General features: G+C 33.6%; 2 protein-coding genes across 3 annotated transcripts in view; one reads left to right on the top strand and one right to left on the bottom strand.

Moving 5' to 3' along the window:
• The window catches only part of LOC126885674 (uncharacterized), a 228615-nt gene extending 221271 nt beyond the window's left edge, over window positions 1-7344 (top strand). For both annotated transcript variants that reach the window (XM_050652369.1, XM_050652368.1), the window contains exons 24-26: window positions 3559-3713; window positions 5697-5844; window positions 7055-7344. In XM_050652369.1, coding sequence (XP_050508326.1) covers window positions 3559-3713; window positions 5697-5844; window positions 7055-7245 — 494 coding nt within the window. In that variant the 3' untranslated portion in view covers window positions 7246-7344. The remainder of the gene's footprint in view (window positions 1-3558; window positions 3714-5696; window positions 5845-7054) is intronic.
• A 7643-nt stretch (window positions 7345-14987) lies between these two features.
• LOC126885341 (uncharacterized) overlaps window positions 14988-27039 on the bottom strand; it is a 49234-nt gene continuing 37182 nt past the window's right edge. Inside the window, exons 12-13 of the mRNA XM_050651898.1 lie at window positions 17005-18942; window positions 14988-15520 (exon numbers count right to left, since the gene is read on the bottom strand). Coding sequence (XP_050507855.1) covers window positions 15012-15520; window positions 17005-18942 — 2447 coding nt within the window. The 3' untranslated portion in view covers window positions 14988-15011. The remainder of the gene's footprint in view (window positions 15521-17004; window positions 18943-27039) is intronic.

Below are 27039 nucleotides of genomic sequence, written 5' to 3'. Positions count from 1 at the left end.
CTTTCCATTGCTCTTTGCGTATTTATGATTCTGTTTATGTTTGATTTTGTAAACGTCCTCCTTTGAGAACCATAAGTGAGAACAGGGAGTACGTATTGATTGTATACCTTGGTCTTAGGATGTTGTGGATATCTTTTGTTTTTAACCTATGTTTCCAGCTTCTATGTCCAGTTATTGCATCATTTCAAACAATTCTTCTTTTTATCGGTTATCAATACGATGTCATCAGCGTACCTTAGGTGGTTCAAGCGTTGTCCACAAATTTTATACCTTTTTCTTCCCATTCTAATCTTTTAAAAATTCCTTCCAGAACCTGATTGAAAAGTTTCAGTGATATTGTACCACCCTGTCTCAAGCATTTAAAGAAACTATTGAAAACAAAATATTATACTGACCCAATAAGCATCTCTTCTCCGCTACTGACACGCTTCCGCAAAGGTCATAGCGATGGCAGAACGATACGATAAATTAAGTGATCACGCTTAAAATTACTCATACTCATTTCATTTTTAATTTGCTGGAGTATAGAAATCTTTTGGAATAAGAAAGTATGGAGATTAACTGTTAAAGATAAGCTTCTCTTGGATATTAGAAAATTCGTCAATGAAGTTATCTAATTAATAAATACCATCTTTCCTTCCATTCATTCGCCCGATTACAGACATAAACGGGATCCGTTGCAACTAACAGTTTCCGAAAACCCAGAAAAATGACAAAACTTGCCTTCTCTCAAAGACACGTCACCGACCCTTTCTTCTTGATGTGTACATACAGGGCTGCTTTATCCATTAGGCAATATAGGCAGTTGCCTAGGGCGGCACATTATGAGAGGGCGGCAAAAATACTGTACAAAAAAATATTTTTATATAAAAATTATGGATCTGGGTTCTGTCATTAAACAGTATGAAGCTCTTTCAAATTACTTTACCGCAAGGAAGCCAAAAAAATTGTGCTCAAATAAAACATATAAAGAACCAAACTTTTCAACTAGTGATCCGATGAAGATCCACACATTCTATATTAAAATCGATACTCTAATAAGAGACCTGAATAGACGTCTGGAATCTTATCGACTTATTTATCAACGTTTTCGTGTTATTAACATATTTGCTAAAATTAAGCAATGAAGAAATTATTAAGCAAGCTGAAAATCTGATACAAAATAAAGACGACTAAGATACATCATTCATAAAGTTATTGAAATAATTTAAAACTTTTTGAGTGATTCAAGATCAAAGATTTTCATTTTTCGTGAGAAAAATGCATGTTTTTAACCGATTTTTCATAAATAACTCAAAAACTATAAGATTTTGCAAAAAAATTATTATTACCAAAATTAAAGCTAATAAAAAAACGAAATAAACTCCTTGGTGGAAAAACCTGTTAGTGTTAACTAAAAGTGAGTTATAGGTAATTGAATGTATATTTTTTTCGGAGAGTACCCAAATCTAAGCTTAAATAACGGGAAAATTATGCATTTTATTACATAAACTTCTTAAACATTTGTCAAAGTACTTAAAAATATCTATTAAATGAGCCTCCGGACAAGTTGATAGCATTAAAATTTATACAGAAAATATTTTTCAGAATTTATCTTTTAAAAATTTTTACAAAAAAGTTATTGTTTTTTTTTAATTATCTACGTTAATTTTTACGATATCAGGTTTGCCTAAAAACATTTGAAAGTTAATTTTAATGGTTATTAAACCACCTAATCTTTTAAACACCTTACTTTTTTTAAATAAAAGGTTAAATGGCCCCGGTTACATGGTTCTCGCAGCAAAATTTAAGATTTACACGTTTCTATCTCGGTTATTTTTTACCATAAAGAAATAGTAAAAAGGTAAAATATTTGATACAGAAAAAACTAAAATTTTGTTATACATATTACACTTTTTACGTATACTGAGTATTTTTGGAGTATCAAAAGAAAATAAAAATGTTAGAATTTCTGATTTTTTTAAATTATAACGGTTTTTCAAAAATATGCATTCTAAACCTTCAAAATTGTTGAAATCATTACTTTTGTTAATATAAAGAAATTCTTCTAAGGATTACTAAAAATTTTAATTTTTGTGGAAATGGCGTACTTATGTTTTATTTTTCACTTTTTCCTAAATAGTTCTAAAGGGTTCTCTTATTTTCATCATAACTTGCTTAATTGTGATGCTATTAACTTCTACTGGAGCTCATTTGATAGGTACTCCGGTACTCCGAAGTACTTTGACAAGTGCTTGACAGATATATTTTATAAAATGCATCGTTTCCCGTTATTTTAGCTTGAATACTTAGATTTGAGTACTCGCTGAAAAAAAAATATACATTCAATTACCGATAACGCACTTCGAATTAACATTAGTTTAGTTCTTTAAGTAAGGAGTGTATTCAGCTTTTTATTATCTTCAATTTTGGTAATAACAACTTTTTTGTAAAAACTTTTTAAGTTATACGTGAAAAACAGCTTTAAAACATGCATTTTTTTACGAAAAAATAAAATCTTATCTTTAATAACTCAAAAAGTATTGATTTATTTAAATAACTTTGTATAACAAATTTTGCTTAGAACTTGTCTCTCTATCGATTTATGGTATTATTAAAAAAAAAAATTTTCACCACCCAAAAGGGGTGGCATCCACCACCACGGTAAAAGCGCAAGTTGGCATCATGTCACCTTTGTTTATTGAGGTATCCTCTAACTACTCACCAATTTTCATGAAAATCGATGGATGAAAACCTTCAGTGACTGCACTAAGTGGATTGAAAGATATTTTCCCTAATTTTGACATTGCTTTGTACATTTATTTGTGCATCCCAGTTGCCATTGCTATTGCTAACGTGTCCGCTGAAAGGTCATTTTCGAAAATGTCAAGAATTAAAAATAATTTCCCATCAAGTATGACGCAAGGACATGTTAATAATTTATTGATTTTGTCAAGCAATTTTTTTTTTAAAATAAGTCTCTGATGTGATCGAACTGAAATGACAATTTTTTCTGTTATCGGTATATAAACATCGTAGTTTAAATCCATTTTTAGTGTATTCTTATTTAGATAAAAATTTCTGAAATTTTTTTTGTTTTGCAAAAATGGTACATGTTTGAAGGGCGGCTACTAGAGGATTGCCTAGGGCGTCAATTGACCTAAACGCGGCCCTGTGTACATTCACATACACTCTGTTATCACATCTATGGTTTTATTTGGTATTGTGGTTGAATTATTTTTTATAAACGAATTGATAACTTACTTTTTTACTTATGTTATGGATGGCGAGCACACCACTGTGTGCGTTTATATTCCAATATCTAGTCTACGTCGGAGATGAGAAACACCCACGCTGATAATTTCGAGGTGTCAATGATATGTGCCAGGACTATGAAAGGTTCTAAGAAATCTTGTATTCATTAATTTATAATTCAGTATCGTTTTGTACCATAAGCCCTAAGCTGTTAACATCTAAATAAAACTTGTGCATTTCCTTTAGTAGTTTCCTTACTTAATTCTCCAACGAACACACATCATTTCATACAGAATAAAAGTCTTATTACATCCACTCTTTTAGGAACTACCAGAAGGGAGGACAATAGTTTTATACCTGGTAGAAATGGAGGAGACATCGCTGTTTTAACTGTCGGTACCAGAAGTTCCAGAAATGATCTTCTAGCAGTTGCAAACCATGAAGAAACTGTTGTTAAAAATTCTATGGATTTCGTTAGAGTAAGTACATATTGGGTTTTATTTTATTGAAAACATATAAAAAAATATGTGTAGGATGTTTATTAAATGTATGTATATTGTATATGTTACGGTAAAAGTAGATAATCTGGTAATTGTACACAATTACCGGTAATTGTATACAATTGCCAGTAATTGTATACAATTGCCAGAGTCGTTGGTAAATGTAGGAAATATTCTTTAAAAACCCCTTATTTCCTACTTTTACCGGTAATTGTATACATTTCCCAGAGGATCTTGGTAAAAGTAAGAAATTCAAATTATAACGATCGACACGTAAGCGCAATGCCTTTGTTTATCTCGTGCAGAATCAGTCTTCAGTCTGCAGTGTTGTTTGAGGCATCAAAAGTGTTTCTATCCTTCGTGTTTTTTAAATAACAATAATGTTACCTACCTATCTTTGAAGTGTTTTCTCTACCGACATAACGTTTTGTGTTAAACTACCTACGTACAGAACTGTACATTACATTATCCTAGAACTGATGACTTTTGATTTAACGGAAGAGCGTTTTAATACAAAAGTACTTGAAGTGTTGAATAGTAGAAAAGCACAATACGGTTTTGCTTACAACAAAGAAGTACCAAAGTATAATAAACAATGTACATTGTACATATTTATAAGCAAATCTAAAACTAGTGATAAAATACCGGACGACTACAAGCGGTTAATAAAGTATGATTTTTCCCTTAAGTGAAGATGGTCTTCGATTTGTACAATTCACCAAGAATCGAGCTTACCAATCTGCCATCCAGTGTAGTCCTTATGAAGCTATGTTAGGGGTTTCTTCCAAAATTGGTTTAAAAACTTTATCACTGTCAGAAGATGCTCTAGAAAATATTCCGACTGAAGAAGATTTGGAAGCGTTGGTGGAACAAGTAGACGAAACCCAGTTATGTCCTGATTCTGATGAACGTGAATAAGTAGAAGTGGATGAACCAAATGCGCTTCTAATAGAACAAGAACCTGAACAACCTGAGCAAGCATCAAACTGGTAATGTCGGTGATACGGTAAAATTAAGAGTGCCAGATGTTGACAGGGCACGAAGAGATTCTAGAAATGTTTTGGCTGTTATTATGAGTGTTCAAAATGAATTTTATGAATTGGGTAGGTACTAAAGAAGGGCGACTGTCACAGTTGTATAGCAAAAATCAATTTACCATCTGCAAAGAATCATCAATTCAGACAAAAAAACTCAATTCAGGTTAAACAAACTGTCTCTTGTTTTTAATTCAGTTCAATAAAAATCACACTTCTTGAGCTGTTTAAATTTATTGTGTATTTCATTTCATACTTTTACCGCTGGTCCTTGGTAAATGTATACAATTACCGGTAAAAGTAGATAATTGAAAATAATTTCCGACATTTACCATCGACTCTGGTAATTGTATACAATTACCGGTAATTGTATACAATTACCAAATATCTACTCTAATCGTAACATATATACAATATCGGAAAGAATTTGACGCAGGTATGCACTTTATGCGGTAGGAAGTAAGAGAAACATATTTAAAACGACATAACGATATTAGGCCCCAAATTCCTTGTTGAATAGTGGAAGTATTAATATTAATTAAATATTAATAAATTTAAAAAAATTTGTTTTGTTGCTTCGTAAAAAAAATTCTAATCACTGATAGTCCACAGTACATCGTCCTTTTGCAAAAATGATTACAAAAGTCTTAAAAATGGTTTTAATTTCTTTGTTTAAGCGAGTGTACCACTTTCTGAAAAATTTCAGACATTTTTAAGACTTTTGTAATCATTTTCAAAAAAGGACGATGTACTGTGGATTACGAATTTTATCTGATTCATTCATATTAACAATTCAGACATATATTATATAATTATATACATTTTAAAGTACATATAGACTTTAAAATTATATTGGCAATATTTATGAGTTGCGTTCCTGGGACGACTTTAAATAAATAAAAGCTTACTTAATAAGTTTTTTTTTCAGATTTATGATGACCCCTTAATAGGCAAATTATTCGATAAAGTTCCAACTTATCGACCATCATCACTACTTCCGTTGGAATTTAATCAAGGTGAAACACTTTTAGCATTTATGGAAAACAGAAGAATCTTAAAGGTCTATGAATATCAAGGTAAAGAAAAAGTTGATTTGTTTTTTTTTCAACTACTAGGAAAATTTTCGAATATCTTTCAAAATCTTCGAATACCATTTTATCACAATCAGGATGTACAAAATACGGAAAAAAATTTTAAACCTTTAATACATTATCTCCGTATTCCTTTTCAATGTGGTTTTCGCGAGGAAGGATCTACATTTGATAATCATATCTTACTACCGTCCTTAATTAATTAAACGTTTGCAAACAATCAAAACTTTATAAATTTATCTTTTTGTAACAAAACTGACTTTTCTATGATCTTTTAGGCACTAATGTTTCATTTTAGTTGACTTTATTTATTTTTAATAACTTACAACTAAACAAATAAAAGACACTGAATTTATATCTTTTATTTTACAAACTACGATATCTAATTTATTTATTACACTAAATCTAATAATTTATCTACATAATTACAAATTCAAAAATATACCGCGCCTGATAAATATCAAAGTACACCGACGTATTCAAATTCACAACTGACCTACTAATTCCAAAAACCCCTATTTATACATTATTACAATGTTCCAGAATAAGAAAGATTATTACGGAAGAATTCATCTTATTCTAGAATAACAATCGAAGGGTTATTTACTTAAATATCAAATAAGCACTTTCTAGAATGAAAAAGAAATATCGAGGTGTGTACCTGTTAAAAAGGTCCCACTTTTAAAAGCATTCACAAACAAATAAATCAAATTCAGCAAACAAAATGGGTCTGTTAAATTATAATAAATAGGCCAGGAGCTGAAAACAGTCGGGTGACATAATTATGTCACATTTTACTTCTTCTTAAGGTGCCCTGCATTTCTGCATAGGGTCCACCGTACATTGTCTTGTCAGGGGAGCTGTTAGATCAGCGGTTCCCAACCTTTTTTAGCTTGAGGCACACTAACTTAAAAACTTGTTCAGCCACGGCACACACACACTTGGTAAACTAAAACCAATTTTGTTAGACCAGTTACAGATGTTATCAACGGTATTTTGCCAAAGTGTACAATGCGACAAGCGAGAACTGGCGGCTGACCTTCTCGTATTGTGTATTTCTCGTTGTGTGTTTTCACTTAAGGTCACGCGCTAGCTCTAGCTTGTCGGATTGTACTAATGGAGCTTGTTACTTTACAAGAATGAAAAAAAGTTATCCAGTTTTAGTCGTTTCACTAAAGTATCTCTCTGTTTTTAGGTATCCAAGGATTTGAACACAGAACTTCCATAAAAGTACAGGCGTCCAGTCTCTTCCAAGTGGACTTACCAATTAAAGGCGATCTTAATCCTAGAAAAGTTGTAGGTGCAGTAGATAGAAATCGAATAACCTTGTTAATGGCCGTAATGGATGGTAATCAAATTAGTGATGATTTAAATTGTGCATTGTGATAGTTTTTGTCTATTATTTTTACTTGTTATTTGTTATTTTTATTCTATATATTTATGTTAAATGAAATTATAAATAATAAAAGTACTATTTAATGTAAATATTTCTTTAATCATCTTAATGCTTAGGTATACTCTTACCTGTGTACTCTCCTTGAGCCAGCTAGAGACTTCTCCCTGTTTTGAATCCCACTTACTGGCTGATATAGATTTCTCTACTAGTCGCTACTATGGGGGTGAAAGAAAATGACGTATGGCGCAGAAGATATAATTTTGAACTATAAGCAGCATACAACGAACCAGACGTCATAACATCCATAAAGATCGGATGTCTGCTCTGGATGGGCCGTGTTGGACTGATTATGGAGACCGAAACACCAAAACATATAATGAGGCAAACACCAGTAGGGAGAAGGTCAAAGGGAAGACCCAAAGTTAGGTACATGGAACAAGTGGGACAAGATCTGAAAACACTTGAGATTACCCACTGGAAGAACAAAGCAAGGAACAGAATAGAATGACGGAAAATCCTAGAACAAGCCGGACCCAAAAAGGGTTGTCGAGCTACTGATGATGATGACTAGTCGCTACTATAGATTAAAAAGGTTGATTCAGACCAACAGTTAAAGCCCAGTCAGATACGGTACAGTCAAGATCACTTCTGTGGTTTTCTAATGAAGTAATTCCCACTCACGGGCACGGTACAGTCACAGTCGCGGTACAGTCATAGTCACTGCCCGTTCGATTGTTCTGTCAGCGATCAAGACTGTGACTTGATCGTGACTGGAATAAACTGCCGAGGTGGTGTGAATATGACACAGTCGGCCAACCACCTGTTTTCAGTTAATACCATATCTTCTAGAGATGGCATGATGGAACTGGAGCAGGTACCTCGGAATAGGTTCCGATCGTCTATTCCACGCACCAGTGACAAAAAGTCGACGGCATCGGTTTCGATTCCAAGCGCGCCGCATCGACCGCGATCTACTCGAACACTCGAACTGGATTCTCGCTCGGAATAGGTCGCTGCAGCACAACCGTGGAAGGAGCCACCGTAGGGTTAGTTCGGTTAGTTAGTAGAGAATGCATCGGTGACGTTCGTTTCGGTTAGAGTTGGTATGATGGAACTAGAGCGGGTACGTCGGAATATGTTCGGTTCGACTATTCCACGTATTACAAGTGACAAAACTTTGATGGCATCGGTCTCGATTCCAGCGCTGGCCGTAGTTGAGTAGGTACACTTTCCTTTTCCGAGAGATTTGATCTCTCGGAATAGGTACCATAGAGAAACGCATCGGCGGCGTCTGTTGACTGTTTCGATTCCAAAGTGTGATGGGTTTAAAAGGATTTCAGGTCGATACGGCTGTAACAGATAGTTGACATTTAAAACTGTTAAAATTTTGACTCTACCGCATTATGTTTTTATTTATTTGACTATAATCTAATCGATCCTATCTTTTGTAGCAAATTAGTGTCTTCATTTTCCATTTGCATAAACGAATTCTGAATAAACCTCGACTTTAGGTAATTTAAAAACCCATAATTACATGTAAGAAAAATTTGTTTTAATAGGTGTTATAATATAGATTTACGAATTGTAGGAAAAACATGGTAAAAAATATAAATATATTTAAAAATCAAATTACATACATCCTCTAGCTAGATTAAAAATACAAAATTATAGGTGCCCACTAGTTTGATCGTTTGAATTTGGGGCAGCGGAAGACAATAGCAGCACAACTATTAGGAACGAGCTAGGGCGATCCATATATTGTCTTTTCACGTCGAAATCATAAACTCGCATTAGGTTTCTGGAATAGGTATTTGCTTGGAATAGGTTCAGTTCCAACCTATTACCGAAAAATGCTATTCTGTACCATCTCTAATATCTTCATTACTTGTTTCGTCGGTTTTGTTGAGAATGGAGGCGAATATTTAGCTGAGTGCCTTCGTGAATAAAAATAACTCTGATTTATCGCATTCATTGTACTCTGATTCTCAGCAAAAATAAAAAACATGACAGGAAACTACAGTTTGAGCACATGCCACAAGAAACTATATTCTACTAGAGAAGGATTTTTGACTATTATAAAAATATTTTTGAATGTTTCTTAACATACCAAACAGCTTACAAAAATAAATACCTAAGCATTTCAATCAGACAATATCAAAATTGTAGATTTTAATCCTATAAAAGATATTATAATTATTAAATTAATTAATTAATTATTATCTACACATATTGAATCACATTATTGTCGTTATATGGTTCGTTCCAATTATCTCAGAAGAATGAAATAATAAAGTTCATTCGTTGCAACAGTAAAAACTGTCTAAAGACTCGATATTCTTGATCGACCTGAATGCTGACGTAGATTGACGGTGATCTGCCCTGACTGTGTGTGTGAATGGGTTGCCGTTGACTAGGGCTTTTCATCGATTGTCATTTGTTTCGAGCTTCTGTCATATGTTGTATAATCCGTGTATAATATTAATATACACGGATTGTACGACATATGACAGAAGCTCGAAACAAATGACTGAGAATGAAAAGCCTTCTTGACGGTGATTTGACTGTGATCTGATCGTACCGTAACTGTTGGTCTGAATCAACCTTAATTGTGACAACACTACGATAATTTCGATGAAAAATAAAATACTAAGAAAATACCAGTACCTACCTTAATTTAAATAATTTTCAGTAGCTATATTTTGTTATTAGAATAGTTACTTCAAGAACTATAATAAAAGTAACAAAATTTAATACCCATTTATATATTTGCTGCGGCTAGAAGAGGCGTATGCCCCCTGCCTCTCACTGGATGAGTCTTTTGATAACACTACGAAAAAATAAATCACAAATGCAATAAATTAAAATTAGGATCAGAAATTTCTAGATCCTACTTTGGAACAAAAAACATCGACAATGACAAATGAAACAAAATGATGAACATCAGAAATTTTCATGAAATGTCTACAAAATTCTTTCAATCTATGCAAAGTAATCAACCAATGGGTGAACAGTTGGAAAATTAACAAAATGGAATTTACTTCTACACTCACCGGCACAAAATTCCGCCACCCAAAATTTTTGATTAAGTTTGACCTTAGCATTATCCTATAAAAGTGCTCTTCAACCCCTGCTTGTTAATATCAGCCAGATCTCTACCGTTGATTCTGTAAAATTTCTTGGTATTTTTTTAGACAACAACCTCAAATAGTCCCTTCATATCATTTGTTAAGTAAGAAACTCGCCTCAGCCTGCTATGCTATAAGATCTGTTTCGAAAGAACTCAATTTAGCATCTTCTAAACTAACATATTTTTCTTTGTTCGAGTCTCATCTTCGATATGGTCTTCCTTTATGGGGTTCTAGTACAGCTGCCCAATTAGATGTTATTTTTAAATTAAAAAAAAGAGCAATAAGGTATCTGTTTGGCCTCAGAAGAACAACACATTGCAGAAGTTACTTCAAAGATCACGGCATTTTAACCCTTACATTTTTATATATTTTAGAAACTGTTTGCTTAATTCGTAAACACATGCATGTCTTTCCAGCAAGGCCTCGTCATGACTACTCCACCAGAAATTCAAATTTTGATGTCTATTTACCGATCCCGTCCTTTGAGTTAGTAAAGAAATCTATATTACATTCCGCAAAAAAACTATACAACCATCTCCCTTTACAACTCAAATCTGCAACATCTTTGCCCAAGTTCCGTAAAATGACAAAAGCTCATCTATCTAAAAGACCATATTATTCAGTAGAAGAGTTTCTTAATGACTAACTAAGAAATTACAGTAATATACAAGTAACCAAACTTATCTATATTTGGGTGTCACATGCAGCAGCTTAAACTTATTAGTTCCTATGTCTATAAACAGTTTACTTTGTTGTATATTCACTTTGCAATTTCTATAAATTGTTGCAATATATCGATTTTGTTTTTTTTTTCTTTACTTTATTAACTTATATTTTGTATTTATGTATATTTTTTTTTATATTGACGATTTATCAAATTTCAGAAAATTGTATTTGTTATTGTTATTGTTAGATATTATTTATTTATTTTTTCTGACTTTAATTAAGCTTTGTCCATAAAATTTGTATTTTCAGTGACAATAAAGCATATTTCTATTCTATTCTATTCTATTGACAATCTATAACTTTATTATTTTTATTCCGATTTTCAAGATTCTTGCATCAGTTTGTAGGTACATGTATTGATGTCGTTTGTTATTATTCCGGTAACAACAATTTTTTGCTTAGATGGCATTATACAGGGGTGAAAAGTTTAAAAAAGAATGTGTGTGTACTTTGTACGCACGTAAGAAGTTATACTTCTATTATATAATTTTAACGAAGTAATTGTATTCTATTTAAATATTAAACTAACTTTATCTACCACTTTCAAAAAATTTTTATTAAAACAACTAAAAAAAATGAATCGTAGAGGATTGGAACCCGGGACGTTTCGAACTCTGACCGAACGCTCAACAACTAGACCACCGAGGTCACGTGATTGACACGTACGTTTCGGATATAATTATGAGTACAGCTGATCTCACTACTACCAACTTTGTTAAATTTCGAAACAGTAATTTCACTTTTATTTAATAATGGTACGGTAAACAATCCTCATTTTTTAATATGTTATTCCTTACAAAAATACCTTTAATTTAAGCACAAATAATTAAAAATCGTAAATTTGGGTCAAAAGTTATTAACTTTTTAAGAATTCCCATAAGAGCCCATGTTAAAACTTAACTTTGACCCTTAATAGTAATTAAACGGCACGGTAAAACATTTTTTAAAAAATCAAGTCTTAGTTTTTTGAAGTAAACTATAACATACTAAAATTTCATGCAAATCCTTAATTCTTTGCCGAAGGTGTAGAACGTCATTAAACTTGTGATATTTTGAAAATTGATCAAATTATTTTAATTTTGAATTGAAATGATTTAAGTGCACTTTACATCAACAATAAATTGAACAAGAAATTGACAAAGTTATTCAAGGCCAAATTTGACGAGTACAAAATGTATGGTTTGTAAAAGAAAATGAAGGAATTTGATGAAATAGAACAATTGGATATGTTTTATTTTGTCAAATTTCTTTATTTTCTTTTTATTCACGGCAAAATTGGATGTAGAATTGTGTTTTGTATAAGCCAAATTTGACCTTGAATAACTTGTTGTCAATTTCTTATTCAATTATTGTTGATGTAAAGTGGACTTTAGAATTGAAAAAAAATACAACAAAACATATAGTAAGAAAACAATATATTAGGTGAATATTGATGGTAATCAAATTATATAAATAAAAGTATTACATTATTACATACTATGTATTTTGGCAGATCAAACAGGTAGGTTTATACCCATGATACATTAACAATTATTACGTACCTGTTGCTTTTAAAAACTATTTAAAAGTCACTACAATATTATAAACTGTTTTGTTTCTGTCCTCACAACAATAAAACTAATATATTATTCATTTGTTTACCTTTACCTTTTCCTACAAACCACAGCTGTCATACAGCTGCCATATTGGATAATTTTTGACATGTCATTTGAACATCCAATCAGAACAAAGTTATAATGCGCGTATGCGCCTGGGTGATGCGTATGCGCCTGGTTTTAACATATAAAAATTCACCCTCATCGCGCGTAAAGAAGTATAACTTCAAAAATTATGTGGAAAAATGGAAGGGCTGCTTTTATTTCATACTCATTTTGTATTATTCTGGAGGTATTACTAAGGTTTTGTTTTTTGAATTATCCGAATATCTCTTTTCTTGTAAAAGCTGTAAATAAAAACACTGCTTTGAAGGTTTATTTAATTAAAAATATCAAACGCGCTAAAATTAACAAAACAAAACAAAATTAACAACAAAACAAAACAATTAAATAGCAGGTATGTTCACCTCTTGCAGCAACGACTACTCGAAATCTGTTTGGCATCGAATAAAGGTGTGTTATCCTTGCCTGGGGAATAGCCCGATATTCCTCTAACAGGGCCATAACTGTACATAATTTTCTGGAGGCCTAGGATGACGGCGAATGTTTTTTTAATTAATCCCATAAATGATCAATAGGATTGAGATCTGGGCTGCATGCGGGCCATTCTAATCTTATCAATCCAACCTCTGATTTTATGAGTCAATCAGTGTTTTTATTTACAACAAGCTGAAAATGCGAGCATTATCATAACGAAAACTTTGTTTATATACGTATTTAAATTCATAATATAGAAAATTGCTATTACGAAAAGCTGTTTAGAATTAAAAATTGTGTTTTAATGTGCAAGTATATCATTCTAATTTAAATGTTGTAAACTATTAAACTATTATAACTTTACTCGAAATTCATATTTTTTTACATACCTCGTATAAAATTAATAAAATTTGATTCATGATGGTTGCATCATAAATCTTAGAGCAAGAAGAGATTTTTTTGAAGAATAACTTTTCTTCATCAAATTAAAAATACAAGAGTTATAAATGAAAAATATGTTGGTATCCATAATTTGAGAAAATTCGTCAAATATTTTTTTCCATTAGAAGGATGTAATTTCATATATCAGAACATACTTTTTTATTCCAAACCACATTTTAAATAACAATTTTCCAATATTGTAAAATAAATAATACATAGGTACATGATAAAGATACTTTTTACTGATGAACTTACTTGGATCTACAGACCGAGCGAGTCTCGTAAATTCCACGGTTTTGCGCCACGCTGCACGCAACCGTATTTGCGTACTTGTGTTTTGAGTTGTGTGGTCGTGCGCTGGTCGAGTGGAGTTATAATTTACCAAATTTAAATATAATCGTTTCTACTGATTCATTATTAATATAGTATAATATATTATGTATTAATGCTTTCAAAATATACTCAAATTGTATTTTTATACATTTATTACACATATTATTTTATATAATAATTAAATTCACTATAAAATGTCATTTATATTTTATTAATAGTTAAATAATTTAAAATTTAATTTGGCATTCACGAAGTGTCAAACTCAAATGTAAATAATAACATTTGCTTTGCTTAACAAATTCAGATTAAAAAAAGTAGCCTACTTTCTAATCAAAGATTTCAGCTGACGTTTAGTGCCTGGTAGGAAATAACCGGATTGTGACGTCACATTTTAGATTTTGAGGTCGATTATCTCGAAGACGGTTAGAGATATCGAAATGCCGTTTTCAGATTTGGATTCAGAAGACAAAACTACATAAGAATCCATCGATACATCTGCTCTAAGTATTGCAGGAGCGGCAACGCAATAACACATAGACTTTTGCTAATTTATACACGAAAAGTTTTCGTCGAAAATGGTACAGCTCTGACAAGAAAAGATATATTGGGGTAATTCAAAAAATACAATTTTTATAGATGCCTCCGGGATAATATGACAGAACTATTAAACAAAATCAGCTATTCCATTTTTCCACAAAATTTTTTAAAGTTAGGAGAAAATACAACGCTTCCAATCACCCCTGTATAATGCCATGCAAACAAAAATTGTTGTTACCGGAATAATACCAAACGATACCAATACATGTATCTACAAACTGGTGTAAGAATCTTGAAAATCGGAGCACAAATAATAAAGTTATAAAATGTCAAAATTTATTAAAAATTTTGGGTGGCAGAATTTTGTGCCGGTGACTGTATATCCGAATCAATAATATTAAACACATAATAATTTACCCTATTAAACAAAACCAATTTCATATAAACAATTTATTAACATTAACAAAATTTGCTTCTGTAAAAATCAAAAATTTCTTTATCGATATCTGCTAATCCAGTCAAAGTAACATTCTTCATAAACTCTTTAAATTCAGTAGTATCCGTTTCTAGAAAATATGATTCAAGAGTCGTATTTTTATCATCATCTTTTTCTTTCTCTTTGCATTTATTTTCTTTTGGAGAATATTTAGACCTTGGTGAAGGACTTACAGACAACGGAGAAGTAGATTTAGTTGTATCGGATTCAGATTTTGGTGAAGGACTTACAGTCACAGGAGTAGTAGATTTAGTTGTTTCAGATCCAGACCTTGGAAAAGGACCTACAGTCAAAGGGGTAGTAGATTTAGTTGTTTCGGATTCAGACGTTGGTGAAGGACGTAAAGTCAAAGGAGTAGTACATTTAGTTGTTTTGGATTCAGATCTTGGTGAAGGACGTAGAGCCAAGGCCGTAAAAGATTTAGTTGTTTTGGATACATTACCGTAAGAACATTCCATGTTAATAGGTGTTTCTGAAAAACAAAAAGATGTAGACGAGTCAAAAATGTAGTTGATGCCAGCATAATCATTATCATGTTCGAGTATAGATTCAATTCTCAAGGCCAGATATATTTATTTCGTTTTCTTTTTATTCTTGCTGAAAAAAAGTTCTCTAGATAAAAGTGTAGTACTAGAGTAGCATTTAACAATATGATAAGGCTCGTCAAAAGCAAGGATTTTCCTCTTCCTCTAAAACTAGGTCTAGGTAAATGCTACATTTTCTGCAGCAGGGACCTGGGCCTGGACGCTGACAGAAACATATGCGGGCTATTTAATTTAGTTGATTATTACAAATCATAAACAATAATTTCGGCTATGGCACTTTATTTTTGATGACATCCCGTAATCTGAACCTAGTGTTAAATCATGCCGTTGCTGGGGTACAGGAGTTTTTTTACGATATAATTAAGAGATTATATGTTTTTTTTTTGTTCAAGTATTAAAAGAAGGGAAGTATTATGTACTATTATGACTTTGGATTTATCGCGTTTGCCAACACTTAAAAAGGTTATGTGAAACCCGGTGGTCATCCAAACACGATGCTGTTATGGCTTTGCGTCGAGCTTTCTGACAAGTAATGAAACCTTTAACGAAAATTTCACTGCTATCAAAAAACTATGAAAAATTAGAAGCTCATGCATTATTAGAGCATATTATGAATAATTGTTAATTTGCTAACTATTTTTATGAACATTACTATTCAATCTAAAATACTTAACTTTATTCATCTAACATCAAAACTTTTGCAATCTGAAACGGCAAAGTTAACCTTCAACTTTTTGAAAAAACTCGTGATAATCTTGGAGAAATGAGAAATTCGTTTTCCGAAATTTTATCAGAAGCAGCAGGAATAGCAGAATAGTGGGGAATATAGGTATTTAAAAATAAACTGATAAAACGTATAAAAAAAATTTACGATGAGCTCAGCGGCGACGAAAAAATAACTTGTAGCAAAAAAAGTTTTGAAGTTAATGTTTTCAATGTAAATCTAGATATAGTATGGCAACAACTTACTAATAGGTTTGTCGGATTAAGAGACATGAAGGTATAGGTTTTCATGTCTATTTCCAAAAACTCTATTAACACTAACTGATGAAGACTTATTAAAGAAAGGCCAAATATTGTTATTAAATGCATTAAGATAGGATGTCTGAGGTGGGTAGGGCATGTAATGCGGATGTAACAAAATGACCCAGCTAGAAAAATGCTTCTTGATAGACCTATTGGTCAGAGAAGAAGAGGAAGACCCAAAACAAGGTTCCTTGATAACATCGATATAGGAATACGTGCTTGGCGAGGAACGCGATGGCTAGGGTCGACTGGAGACAAATTCTTGTGGAGGATTGGACCCACACAGCCACACAGGGTTGTAAAGCCAGAATGATGAATGAGAATGATGATGTAATAATCATTACCATTCATTTTAAAAAGTATAAAAATTATTAAATAAACTTACTAATAGATAAGACTGACTCCTTCGGATAAAATCCAGTTTTTTGGTTTTCAGCTGAAGTAAATGTACAACCAGACTCCTTAGTAGCCACTAGATCTTCAGGCAATATATAAGATTTAGTGCCCAAAAGCAAATTATCTTCCTTCTGACAAGGATAGTAAGGTCTTACTTGACTGATATTAGTTATAGGGTATGTGATAACATCTTTGCAACCTACTGCAGGTCTTGAATCTTGAGTAGAATGGGATCGAGAAGGCTCGTCGTAAAGAATACTTTCATTTATGTTTTGTAATATACTAGCACCGTATATGTTACTGAAATAGTCTTCCGTGGATTCGTTCAAAGAAGGAATATCTGTGTTTTTCTTGCTTGATCTTAATATATTAGGCACATCAGAAGGATATTGCTTCGTAAAATAAGATGTAACCTCGGGACGTGTATTAGTATTTATTACTGGACCAAAATGTACTTGTTTCATAGATTTTGGTCCATTTACAAACATTTGATCATTTGCACCATTTTCCATAACTTGGTTTGAATGGTATCCATCCAAAGGATTTGTCACTTGTTTCATAGATTTTGGTCCATTTACGAACATTTGATCATTGTCACGATTTTGTACAACTTGGTTTGTATGGTATCCATCCAAAGGATTTGTCACTTGTTTCATAGATTTTGGTCCATTTACAAACATTTGATCATTGGCACGATTTTCCATAACTTGGTTTGAATGGTATCCATCCAAAGGATTTGTCACTTGTTTCATAGATTTTGGTCCATTTACGAACATTTGATCATTGTCACGATTTTGTACAACTTGGTTTGAATGGTATCCATCCAAAGGATTTGTCACTTGTTTCATAGATTTTGGTCCATTTACAAACATTTGATCATTGTCACGATTTTGCACAACTTGGTTTGAATGGTATCCCTCCAAAGAATTTGTCACTTGTTTAATAGATTTTGGTCTATTTACGAACATTTGATCTTTGGCACGATTTTGTACAACTTGGTTTGAATGGTATCCATCCAAAGGATTTGTCAACTGTTTAATAGAGTTTGGTCCATTTACGAACATTTGATCTTTGTCACGATTTTGTACAACGTGGTTTGAATGGTATCCATCCAAAGGATTTGTCACCTGTTTCATAGATTTTGGTCGATTTACAAACATTTGATCATTGTCACGATTTTGTATAACTTGGTTTGAATTGTATCCCTCCAAAGGATTTGTCATCTGTTTCATAGATTTTGGTCCATTTACAAACATTTGATCATTGTCACGATTTTGTATAACTTGCTTTGAATGGTATCCCTCCAAAGGATATATCCCTATAGGTAAAGGCTTTTTGTTATATGGTTTAAAATCGAAAGCCGGTGGAGGGAAAAGAGTTGAACAATAATCTTTTTTCCACTCTTGAAATTGGGATTGTGACATTCCGTTAGTTTGTGACGTTCCTTCAGCTTTCTTAAGATCATATTGAAGGCGGAACGTTTCGCCTTGTAAAAGCCTCAACTGATCTAGAGTTGCCTTATACAACGTTTGCTGATTTTCCAACTCTACCAGAAGCTGGCTCTTCTCGGTTCCAACTGGTAAACCATCTAGCTTTTGTTTAATATTACTGATTTTTCTTTGAGACACCTCGATATTCTTGGCGCATTTCTTTGCCACAGTCAATCGTTCTTCCAATTCCCTTTTGTAGTAGTTTAGAGTTTCTGACACTCCTGGATTGGATGTAAATATTTCATAGAGACGTTTTTCTTCATACGAACTGGGACGATTAGAGTATTCAGTGGTTGGTTTAGGGATAATTGCTAAGTCATTGCTTTTGTTCGGGTTTGAATTAAGTGAATTTATGGGTTTATGGGAATCCATGGGAACTATGGGTTTTAACGGAGCTGGATTTTCTGGAATACGGTCGATGATTTTTTTCAGGTTTGCTGTTTAGAAATTAAGGAAAATTAAAAATTTAAATTACTAAAGAAGTAAAAAATCTTCCTTTGTAAAAAGGTCCAAGTTGGACTTAAAGTGGGTACATCATTGGTACGATACAAACAAACGATTTCGGACTAATTAGTCCATCATCAGGTTAAAGTTCCAGATCCAAAGTAGTTGAAACTAGCTACTGTGGTAGGTCTAATGACCTTACCAGTATAAAAAATTAGCCATTTCGGCTACATCGAGAGTGACAATAAGTCGATGTTACAAGATTAAAGTGTAATTAAACCAAAATGGAGTCTTCATCTTGGCTTCAAACTAAATGGTTATGACTACATGAACTATGACTATGAACAGACTATGTCTGTTTCCTACTGTCTTCATAACCATTTAGTTTGAAGCCAAGATGAAGACTCCATTTTGGTTTAATTGCACTTTAATCTTGTAACATCGACTTATTGTCACTCTCGATGTAGCGAAATGGCTAATTTTTTATACTGGTAAGGTCATTCGACCTACCACAGTAGCTAGTTTCAACTACTTTGGATCTGGAACTTTAACCTGATGATGGACTGATTAGTCCGAAAACGTTTGTTTGTATCGTACCAGTGATGTACCCACTTTAAGTCCAACTTGGATCTTTTTTAGAAAATTTTTTAAATAAATTATATACCATCTACAATGGAAGATTTTACTTCTTTAGTAATATTTATTGTGGTATACAGCCAATGAGACGGATTCTTTCCTTTTTATAAAAATTTAAGGGCCAGAAAGTGATTATAAATTTAATAGTACCAGTTTAATAGTACCAAGTATGTAATTTTCAGTATTACTACAATATAAGCAAAGACGCATTATTATAAAAAGAGCTGGTTCTTGAGTATAAGAGCACTGAAAGATGTTGCTCTGACCAACAGGGTTAAGTTAGTATGGGTACCGGAATACACAGGTGTGGAAGGCAACGAATGGGGTGACGCTCTGGCAAGACAGGGCTCATACACTCTGTCTTTGGGACAAGAACCTGTGATAGGGGTGCCCTTCGGTACTGGTCGGGGTAATCTCAGGGAGCTTCTTCTGCGGAGGTTCCAGGACTCCTGGGCCAGTGGTGAAGGTTTAAGACAGGCTAGATCCAAAAATCTCACAGCACAACTGCTTCTTTTAGATCGTAGAAGATGCTCCCTGGTGGTAAGTATGCTCACAGGTCACTGTAGACTCCGACGGCACCTTCATCTGCTTGGATTGGCGGATGGCTCACGGTGCCGTCTATGTAATGAGGAGGAGAAAACCTCCTCATATGTCCTCTGAAAGTGCCCGGTATTAGCTTATCAGAGGTGGTAGATCCTGGAATCGGCATCTATGCAGCCGAGCCAGGTGAGGGAGTTGCCTTTAAAAAGACTTGTGGCTTTGACTCTTTGAATGCACTAAAGCTAGATTTTTCACAGTTGATTAATGTGGTCTGTCATTGTGTAGAGAAACATATTGCGGTCGGTCAAGCGAAACGTAAAACAGGGGTTACTGAGAGGGTATCAAAGTTGCTTTCCTACGAAGGCAATTAAATCCATTTACTGAGGCTGAAAATCAGTACACACATTCTAAATTAAATATAAATAAAAGTTATTATAGTCGGTCAGCTGTATGACGGGACAGAGCCGGTCGGTCTACCCCAGTGAATGTACAGGGTTATTCATTATATTTTGGCCCCCTTGTAAACTGCTTTATTTACAGAATTAGAAAAAAATGTAAAATACAAAAGTTATTTGATTTTTAAATTATGATTTCTTGACATATACAGGGTGTTTGGTAGGTCGATGGAAATTTTTTAAGGGATAATAGGGGACGCCATTTGCAACATTTTTTGCTAATAATGTATCGCTCAAACTGTTAAAGTTTCCGAAATAAAGTTAAATTGACAATATTCGAAAATAAGGCTGCTGGTCTATTTTATTTTTAGAAATAATTATCTAAGCGAGATACTTCCCTGACATACAAAATACCTTACGTATTACTTGCTCAGATTGCAAAAATCCTTCGTGGTTAATGCCACTCCAAACACAATTCGGATGTCAAAACAGTAAAACGCATCTTTCATACGCATACAATAACCATGTTTATAAACCAAAATAAACCACTTCATAGCAGGTAGATTGTTTGTTAGCATAGCCCGTAGATTGTTTTTTGTTTGTTATGCGTTCGGAGAATGACGATAGCTGATGGAAATTGTATGCGAAGAGTCAGTGTTGTAGGTTTACATTTTTATTCCATTCGTAAAACAGGGAGGTAGTACGCCTAGATAATTTTTAAACGTGAAATAGACAGTTGTCGAATATTGACAAATTTAACTTTATTTCGGAAACCTTAACAGTTTGAGCGATACATTATTAGCAAAAAATGTTGCAAATGGCGTCCCCTATTATCCCTTAAAAAATGTCCATCGACCTACCAAACACCCTGTATATAATACTAGTGACGTCATCCATTTGGACGTGATGACGTAATCGACTATTTTTTAAAATGGGAATAGGGGTCGAGTGCATTTGAAGGTTATTCAATCCCCTATTCAGTAATATGAACATTAACATGATTAATTATACAGGGTGTCCAAAATAAAAAATTTTAATTAAATTAATTGTTTAATTAATAATTCAATAAATTTTTTTGGAAACCCTGTATAAATAATAATCTTATTGTTTATAGTACTGTACAGAGAATTGAATAACCTTTCAAATGAAATAGCACACGACCCCTATTCTCATTTAAAAAAATAGTCGATTACGTCATCACGCTTAGATAGATGACGTCACTAGTACGATATATATGTCAAAAAATCATAATTAAAAAATGGAATAACTTTTGTATTTTTTCTAATTCTGTTAATAAAGCTGTTTACAAGGGGGTCAAAATATAGTGAATAAGCCTGTACATTCATTGGGGCCGACCGACCGGCTCTGTCCCGTCATACAGCTGACCGACTATAATAACTTTTATTTATATTCAATTTAGAATATGTGTACTGATTTTCAGCCTTAGTAAATGGATTTAATTACCTTTGTAGGAAAGCAACTTTGATACCCTCTCAGTAACCCCTGTTCTACGTTTCGCTTGACTGACCGCAGTATGTTTCTCTACACACTCACAGTAATCAACTGTAAAAAATTTAGCTTTAGTAAATTCAAAGAGATTTTTCAGCGCTGCCTCTCCGTCTAGATGTACCCTACCATACCATACCATCATGCATGGCCATCTAGATCTCCTGATTTTAACTCTATCGACTAGTCCACATAGGGTCGACTGAAAAAAGTCGACAGGAACTAATCGACAAAATTATTAATTCTTGAGACTAATACTAGACTAATCGATTAACCCTCCGGATGCCAATTAGACATTGGATGATCGGACAACGACGTTGTATAGAAACAGGTTTTTCGAAAACTTGTTATAAATCTCAATAATTTTAAAATAAGAAAATTTACGGTTTCGTTTTGATTTAAATCTGCCTCCCTCCATCCTCCGATAGTACTATTTCTAGGTCTACCTATTGTCAAGGAGGGTCCGAGGAAGACAAATTTACACCAACACGACCGTAGTTTCTCGATATAAATTAAAACTATTTATATCGCAGTATGATTAGAACGCTCTCCACAAATTTAAATCAAAACGAAACCGTAAATTTTCTTATTTTACTAATGCCATACTCTGTATTAGAGTGCACAGACTCGTTCCATACAGGTTCTCTGAACCGTAAATTGGAATATTTCCCAACGGTGCCTTTTGGTATTGTCATACCTGGGTTAAACAGCAAACTTGAATCGAGTCGAAATTCATTTCACTTATTCCCCGTTAGAGGGCGTTCTAACCATACTGCGATATAAATAGTTTTAATTTATATCGAGAAACTACGGTCGTGTTGCTGTAAAATTGTCTTTCTCAGAGCCTCCTTGACAACAGGTAGACCTAGAAATCGTACTATCGGAGGATAGAGGGAGGCAGATTTAAATCAAAACGAAACCGTAAATTTTCTTATTTTACTAATGCCATACTCTGTATTAGAGTACACAGGCTCGTTTCATACGGGTTCTCTGAACCGTAAATTGGAATATTTCCCAAAGCTGCCTTTTGGTATTGTCATACCTGGGTTTAACAGCGAACTTAAATCGAGTCGAAATTCATTTCACTTATTCATAAAATCCTTTATAAAAGGTATATTTGTTAAAATCCCTATACAGGGCTACATCAAAGACAGAACTAGTTTTCGATCGGTTGACCGATCATCATCAGTGCAATCTTAGAATCTACATGCTAACCACCAAAGTAAAAATATATGGGTAAAAACCCTTTACAATTGATCCGTCATCGGAACATAAATATGACAAAGATGTGAATTACCATGTTATAATTCACATCTTTGTCATATGTTCTGATGACGGATCAATTGTAAAGGGTTTTTACCCATATATTTTTACTTTGGTGGTTAGCATGTAGATTCTAAGATTGCACTGATGATGATCGGTCAACCGATCGAAAACTAGTTCTGTCTTTGATGTAGCCCTGTATAGAGATTTTAACAAATATACCTTTTATAAAGGATTTTATGTTTTTGTAATGGTATACAGCCAACTACAGGAAAAAATTTTTCCTCGTGGATTTCACTTATTCCCCGTTAGAGGGCGTTCTAACCATACTGCGATATAAATAGTTTTAATTTATATCTAGAAACGACGGTCGTGTTGCTGTAAAATTGTCTTTCTCAGAGCCTCCTTGATAACAGGTAGACCTAGTAAATCATCTTGGAGGAGACTACTAACTCAGTGAGAGCTTTATTAGTGGACTGTTTAGCATAGGGTGAATTTAAAATAGAATAAAAAAAATAACAGTAAAAAAACCAGACCTTAAAGTAAATTGTAATAAAAATATTTCCTACCTTGTCATTTCTCGTTGCACAAGCTGGAGCAGGCCTGCTATTTTTCGTACTGCTATTCTGAGTAGTATAAATCACTCGCGAGGACTATATTGAGTTTCTATACACTTTTCGGAATAATTGTAAGTGACTGTTAACCAAGAGAGTTGGTTGGCGAATTGTCTTTTTAAAATGAGGCGAGTAGGCAGGTAATTACATACAAAAAACTTTAAGGTTTTTACTTGAAAATAATGATAAAAATTAATACATACTCACTGAATTAGGTATTGGCCTACTCGTATATACGGGGTGTCCCATAATATTGAAAAGAAAATGAATTAAAATATTCTTTACAAAAACAAGAAAATTAAAAATTGTTATTCCTACTTATGTGGACGAACCACAACCGCCCACCACAATACGCAGTATTGTTACGGCTCAAAAGGCAAAGGACATAATTTTACTATAGAGCGTTTATATATACCACTATTAGTTTTCACTGTGGCCACTCTAACTATACCATCAGATCCAGGATGAACCTCAATTATACGGCCCAAAGGCCATTGTAGCGGGGGAATATTATTTTGGCGGATTACCACTAAGGTACCTAGTTGGACGTTTGGAGACGGAGAATTCCATTTAGCCCTTTGATGAAGAGTTTGGAGGTACTCCTTAGACCACCGTTCCCAAATCTGTTGGTGCAACTTATTTAATAATTGCCAACGATTCAACCGATTGTGCGGAACATCGAGCAACGTTTCTTCGGGCGGAGCACTCAAAGGCTCCATGGTCAAAAAATGTCCTGGAGTTAACGCACTAAGATCGTTTGGGTCTGAACTTAACGGGCATATTGGCCTCGAATTCATGATGGCCTCAATTTGAGAAAAAATAGTATATAACTCTTCAAAAGTTAGTACTTGTTCTCCAATTGTGCGAATTAAATGACCCTTTACCGTCTTAATATTAGATTCCCATAAACCTCCAAAGTGTGGAGAAGAAGGGGGAATGAGATGCCATTGAATAGATTCATGAGAAGCAGCTTGTGATGCCAATCTGTTAAGTTCTGCTCTGGCTCCAACAAAGTTAGTGCCATTGTCACTATAAACATGTTGACATCGGCCTCTACGACTGACAAATCGCTTAAACGCAGCTAAAAACGCGTCAGTGGATAAATCAGATACGAGCTCTAAATGAAGAGCTTTTGTTGAGAAACAAATAAAAAGCGACAAATACGCTTTAAGAGTTTGAGACTTTCGAAGTTTGGAAGCTCTTATAGGAAAAGGGCCCGCAAAATCAACTCCAACATTACTGAAAGGTTTTAGTTGAGATATTCGAGCTAGCGGTAGATTTCCCATTAACGGAACTGGAGACAAAGGATTCACCTTAAAACATTTAACACATTTAGACAGTACTCTACGAATGGCTCGTTTGGAAGATATAATCCAAAAACGCTGAGAAATTAGGTATTGAACAGTTTGAAGCCCGGCGTGTAGATATTGCAGATGAGTAGATTCAATAATCATATCAGTTAATTTACAACTGTTAGGAAGTAATGCCGGAAATTTGCGATCATACGAAATGGGCGCATTAGCTAGGCGACTACCTACACGTAGAATTCCCTTTGCATCGATAAAAGGTGAAAGCTTTCTTAAATTTTTTGGAAGCAGCTGTTTATCTTGGATAAAATTTATTAAAGTATTAAAAAAGATCTGCTGTGTTCGTTTAACAAAAACCAGTAAGGAGTTATGTTGCTCCAATAAACTTAAACAACCTATTTCCAGATTACCATATCGGTTTTTGGTTACATAATGGAAAAAACGAATAATGTAACACAAACATCGAACACACCTATTTAAAGACGAATGACGATCCAATAAAATATCTAAAAAATTATTGGGAATTTCAGCAATCAATGCGACAGTCCGCACTTCCAAATTTACATTAGTAGACTCCTTTGAATTAAGTTCAAAGAACGTTAGCGGATCAGATTGTAAGAAGGTTGGCCCCGCCCACCATTTGGAACAGTTAATTAACTCAGAGGGTAAGCAACCCCTTGAACCAATGTCAGCAGGATTTTCTTCAGAAGGAACATAGTGCCAACATGAAGAAGTTACTCGTTCCTGCACATAAGCTACTCTATTGCTCACAAAAGTTTTCCACTGATGAGGGGAAGATTGTAACCAACGTAATGTAACAGCAGAATCAGAATAACAGTATATTTCCTTGATTTCTACTTTATCTTTAATAACAGAAGAAACAAAGGAGACTAGTCGAGCCACTAAAACCGCAGCAGACAATTCTAATCTGGGAATAGTAAGTCCCTTATTAATGGGTGCGACCTTAGATTTAGCTATAACAAAAGAAACAAAAGGTTGGCCTGAAGGTGATAAGCATCGAAAGTACAAGACAGCGCAGTAACCTTTCTCGCTAGCGTCACCAAAACAGTGAACTTCTAAGCGTAAAATATCGTCAATTAATAAACGACGAGGTAAATTTAATTTACTCAAATATGCTACATCATCAATGTATTTTTTCCACAAACGGATAATTTCTTTTGATGGAGCATCATCCCAACCAATCTTTTGAGTCCATATTCTTTGAATAAGGTGTTTAATTAGAAATGTTATTGGAGATAAAAATCCAAGAGGATCAAATATTTTTGCTAAATTGGACAAAAGATGACGTTTTGTACAAGAAGAGTCTAAAACTTGAACTTTAAAAGCAAATGTATCCGAAGAAGCGTCCCATTCCAACCCTAATACTTTAAGTGTTTTGGACGAAATATCATCATTAAATGTAAGAGGTTTTATTGCTAAATCTGATACAGCTAATCCTTTCAATAAATCGGGTACATTACTCGACCATTTTTTCAACTCAAAACCTCCTTTGGCAAGTAAGGCAATAAGTTCGTCTCTTAGTGCTAAGGCATTTTCGAAACTAGGACAGGAAGAAACGATATCATCAACGTAGGTTCCAGTTTTAAGTGCCTCGGCTGCTAGAGGAAACGAATCCCCGTCATCATTAGCCAACTGATGTAGACATCTAATAGCAAGATAAGGAGAACAAGAGAGACCATAAACAACTCTGTTGATACGAAGATCTCGAACAGGTTCGGAATTATTAGAACGCCAAAGTACTCTTTGATAATCTGTTTGAGTAGGATTAATTAAAATTTGCCTATACATTTTAGAAATATCGGCCGTAA

Source organism: Diabrotica virgifera, chromosome 5, assembly GCF_917563875.1.
Source record: "Diabrotica virgifera virgifera chromosome 5, PGI_DIABVI_V3a".
NCBI lineage: Eukaryota > Metazoa > Arthropoda > Insecta > Coleoptera > Chrysomelidae > Diabrotica > Diabrotica virgifera.
The sequence above is the reverse complement of the archived record's forward strand: the minus strand, read 5'-3'. Positions and strand labels throughout refer to the sequence as shown.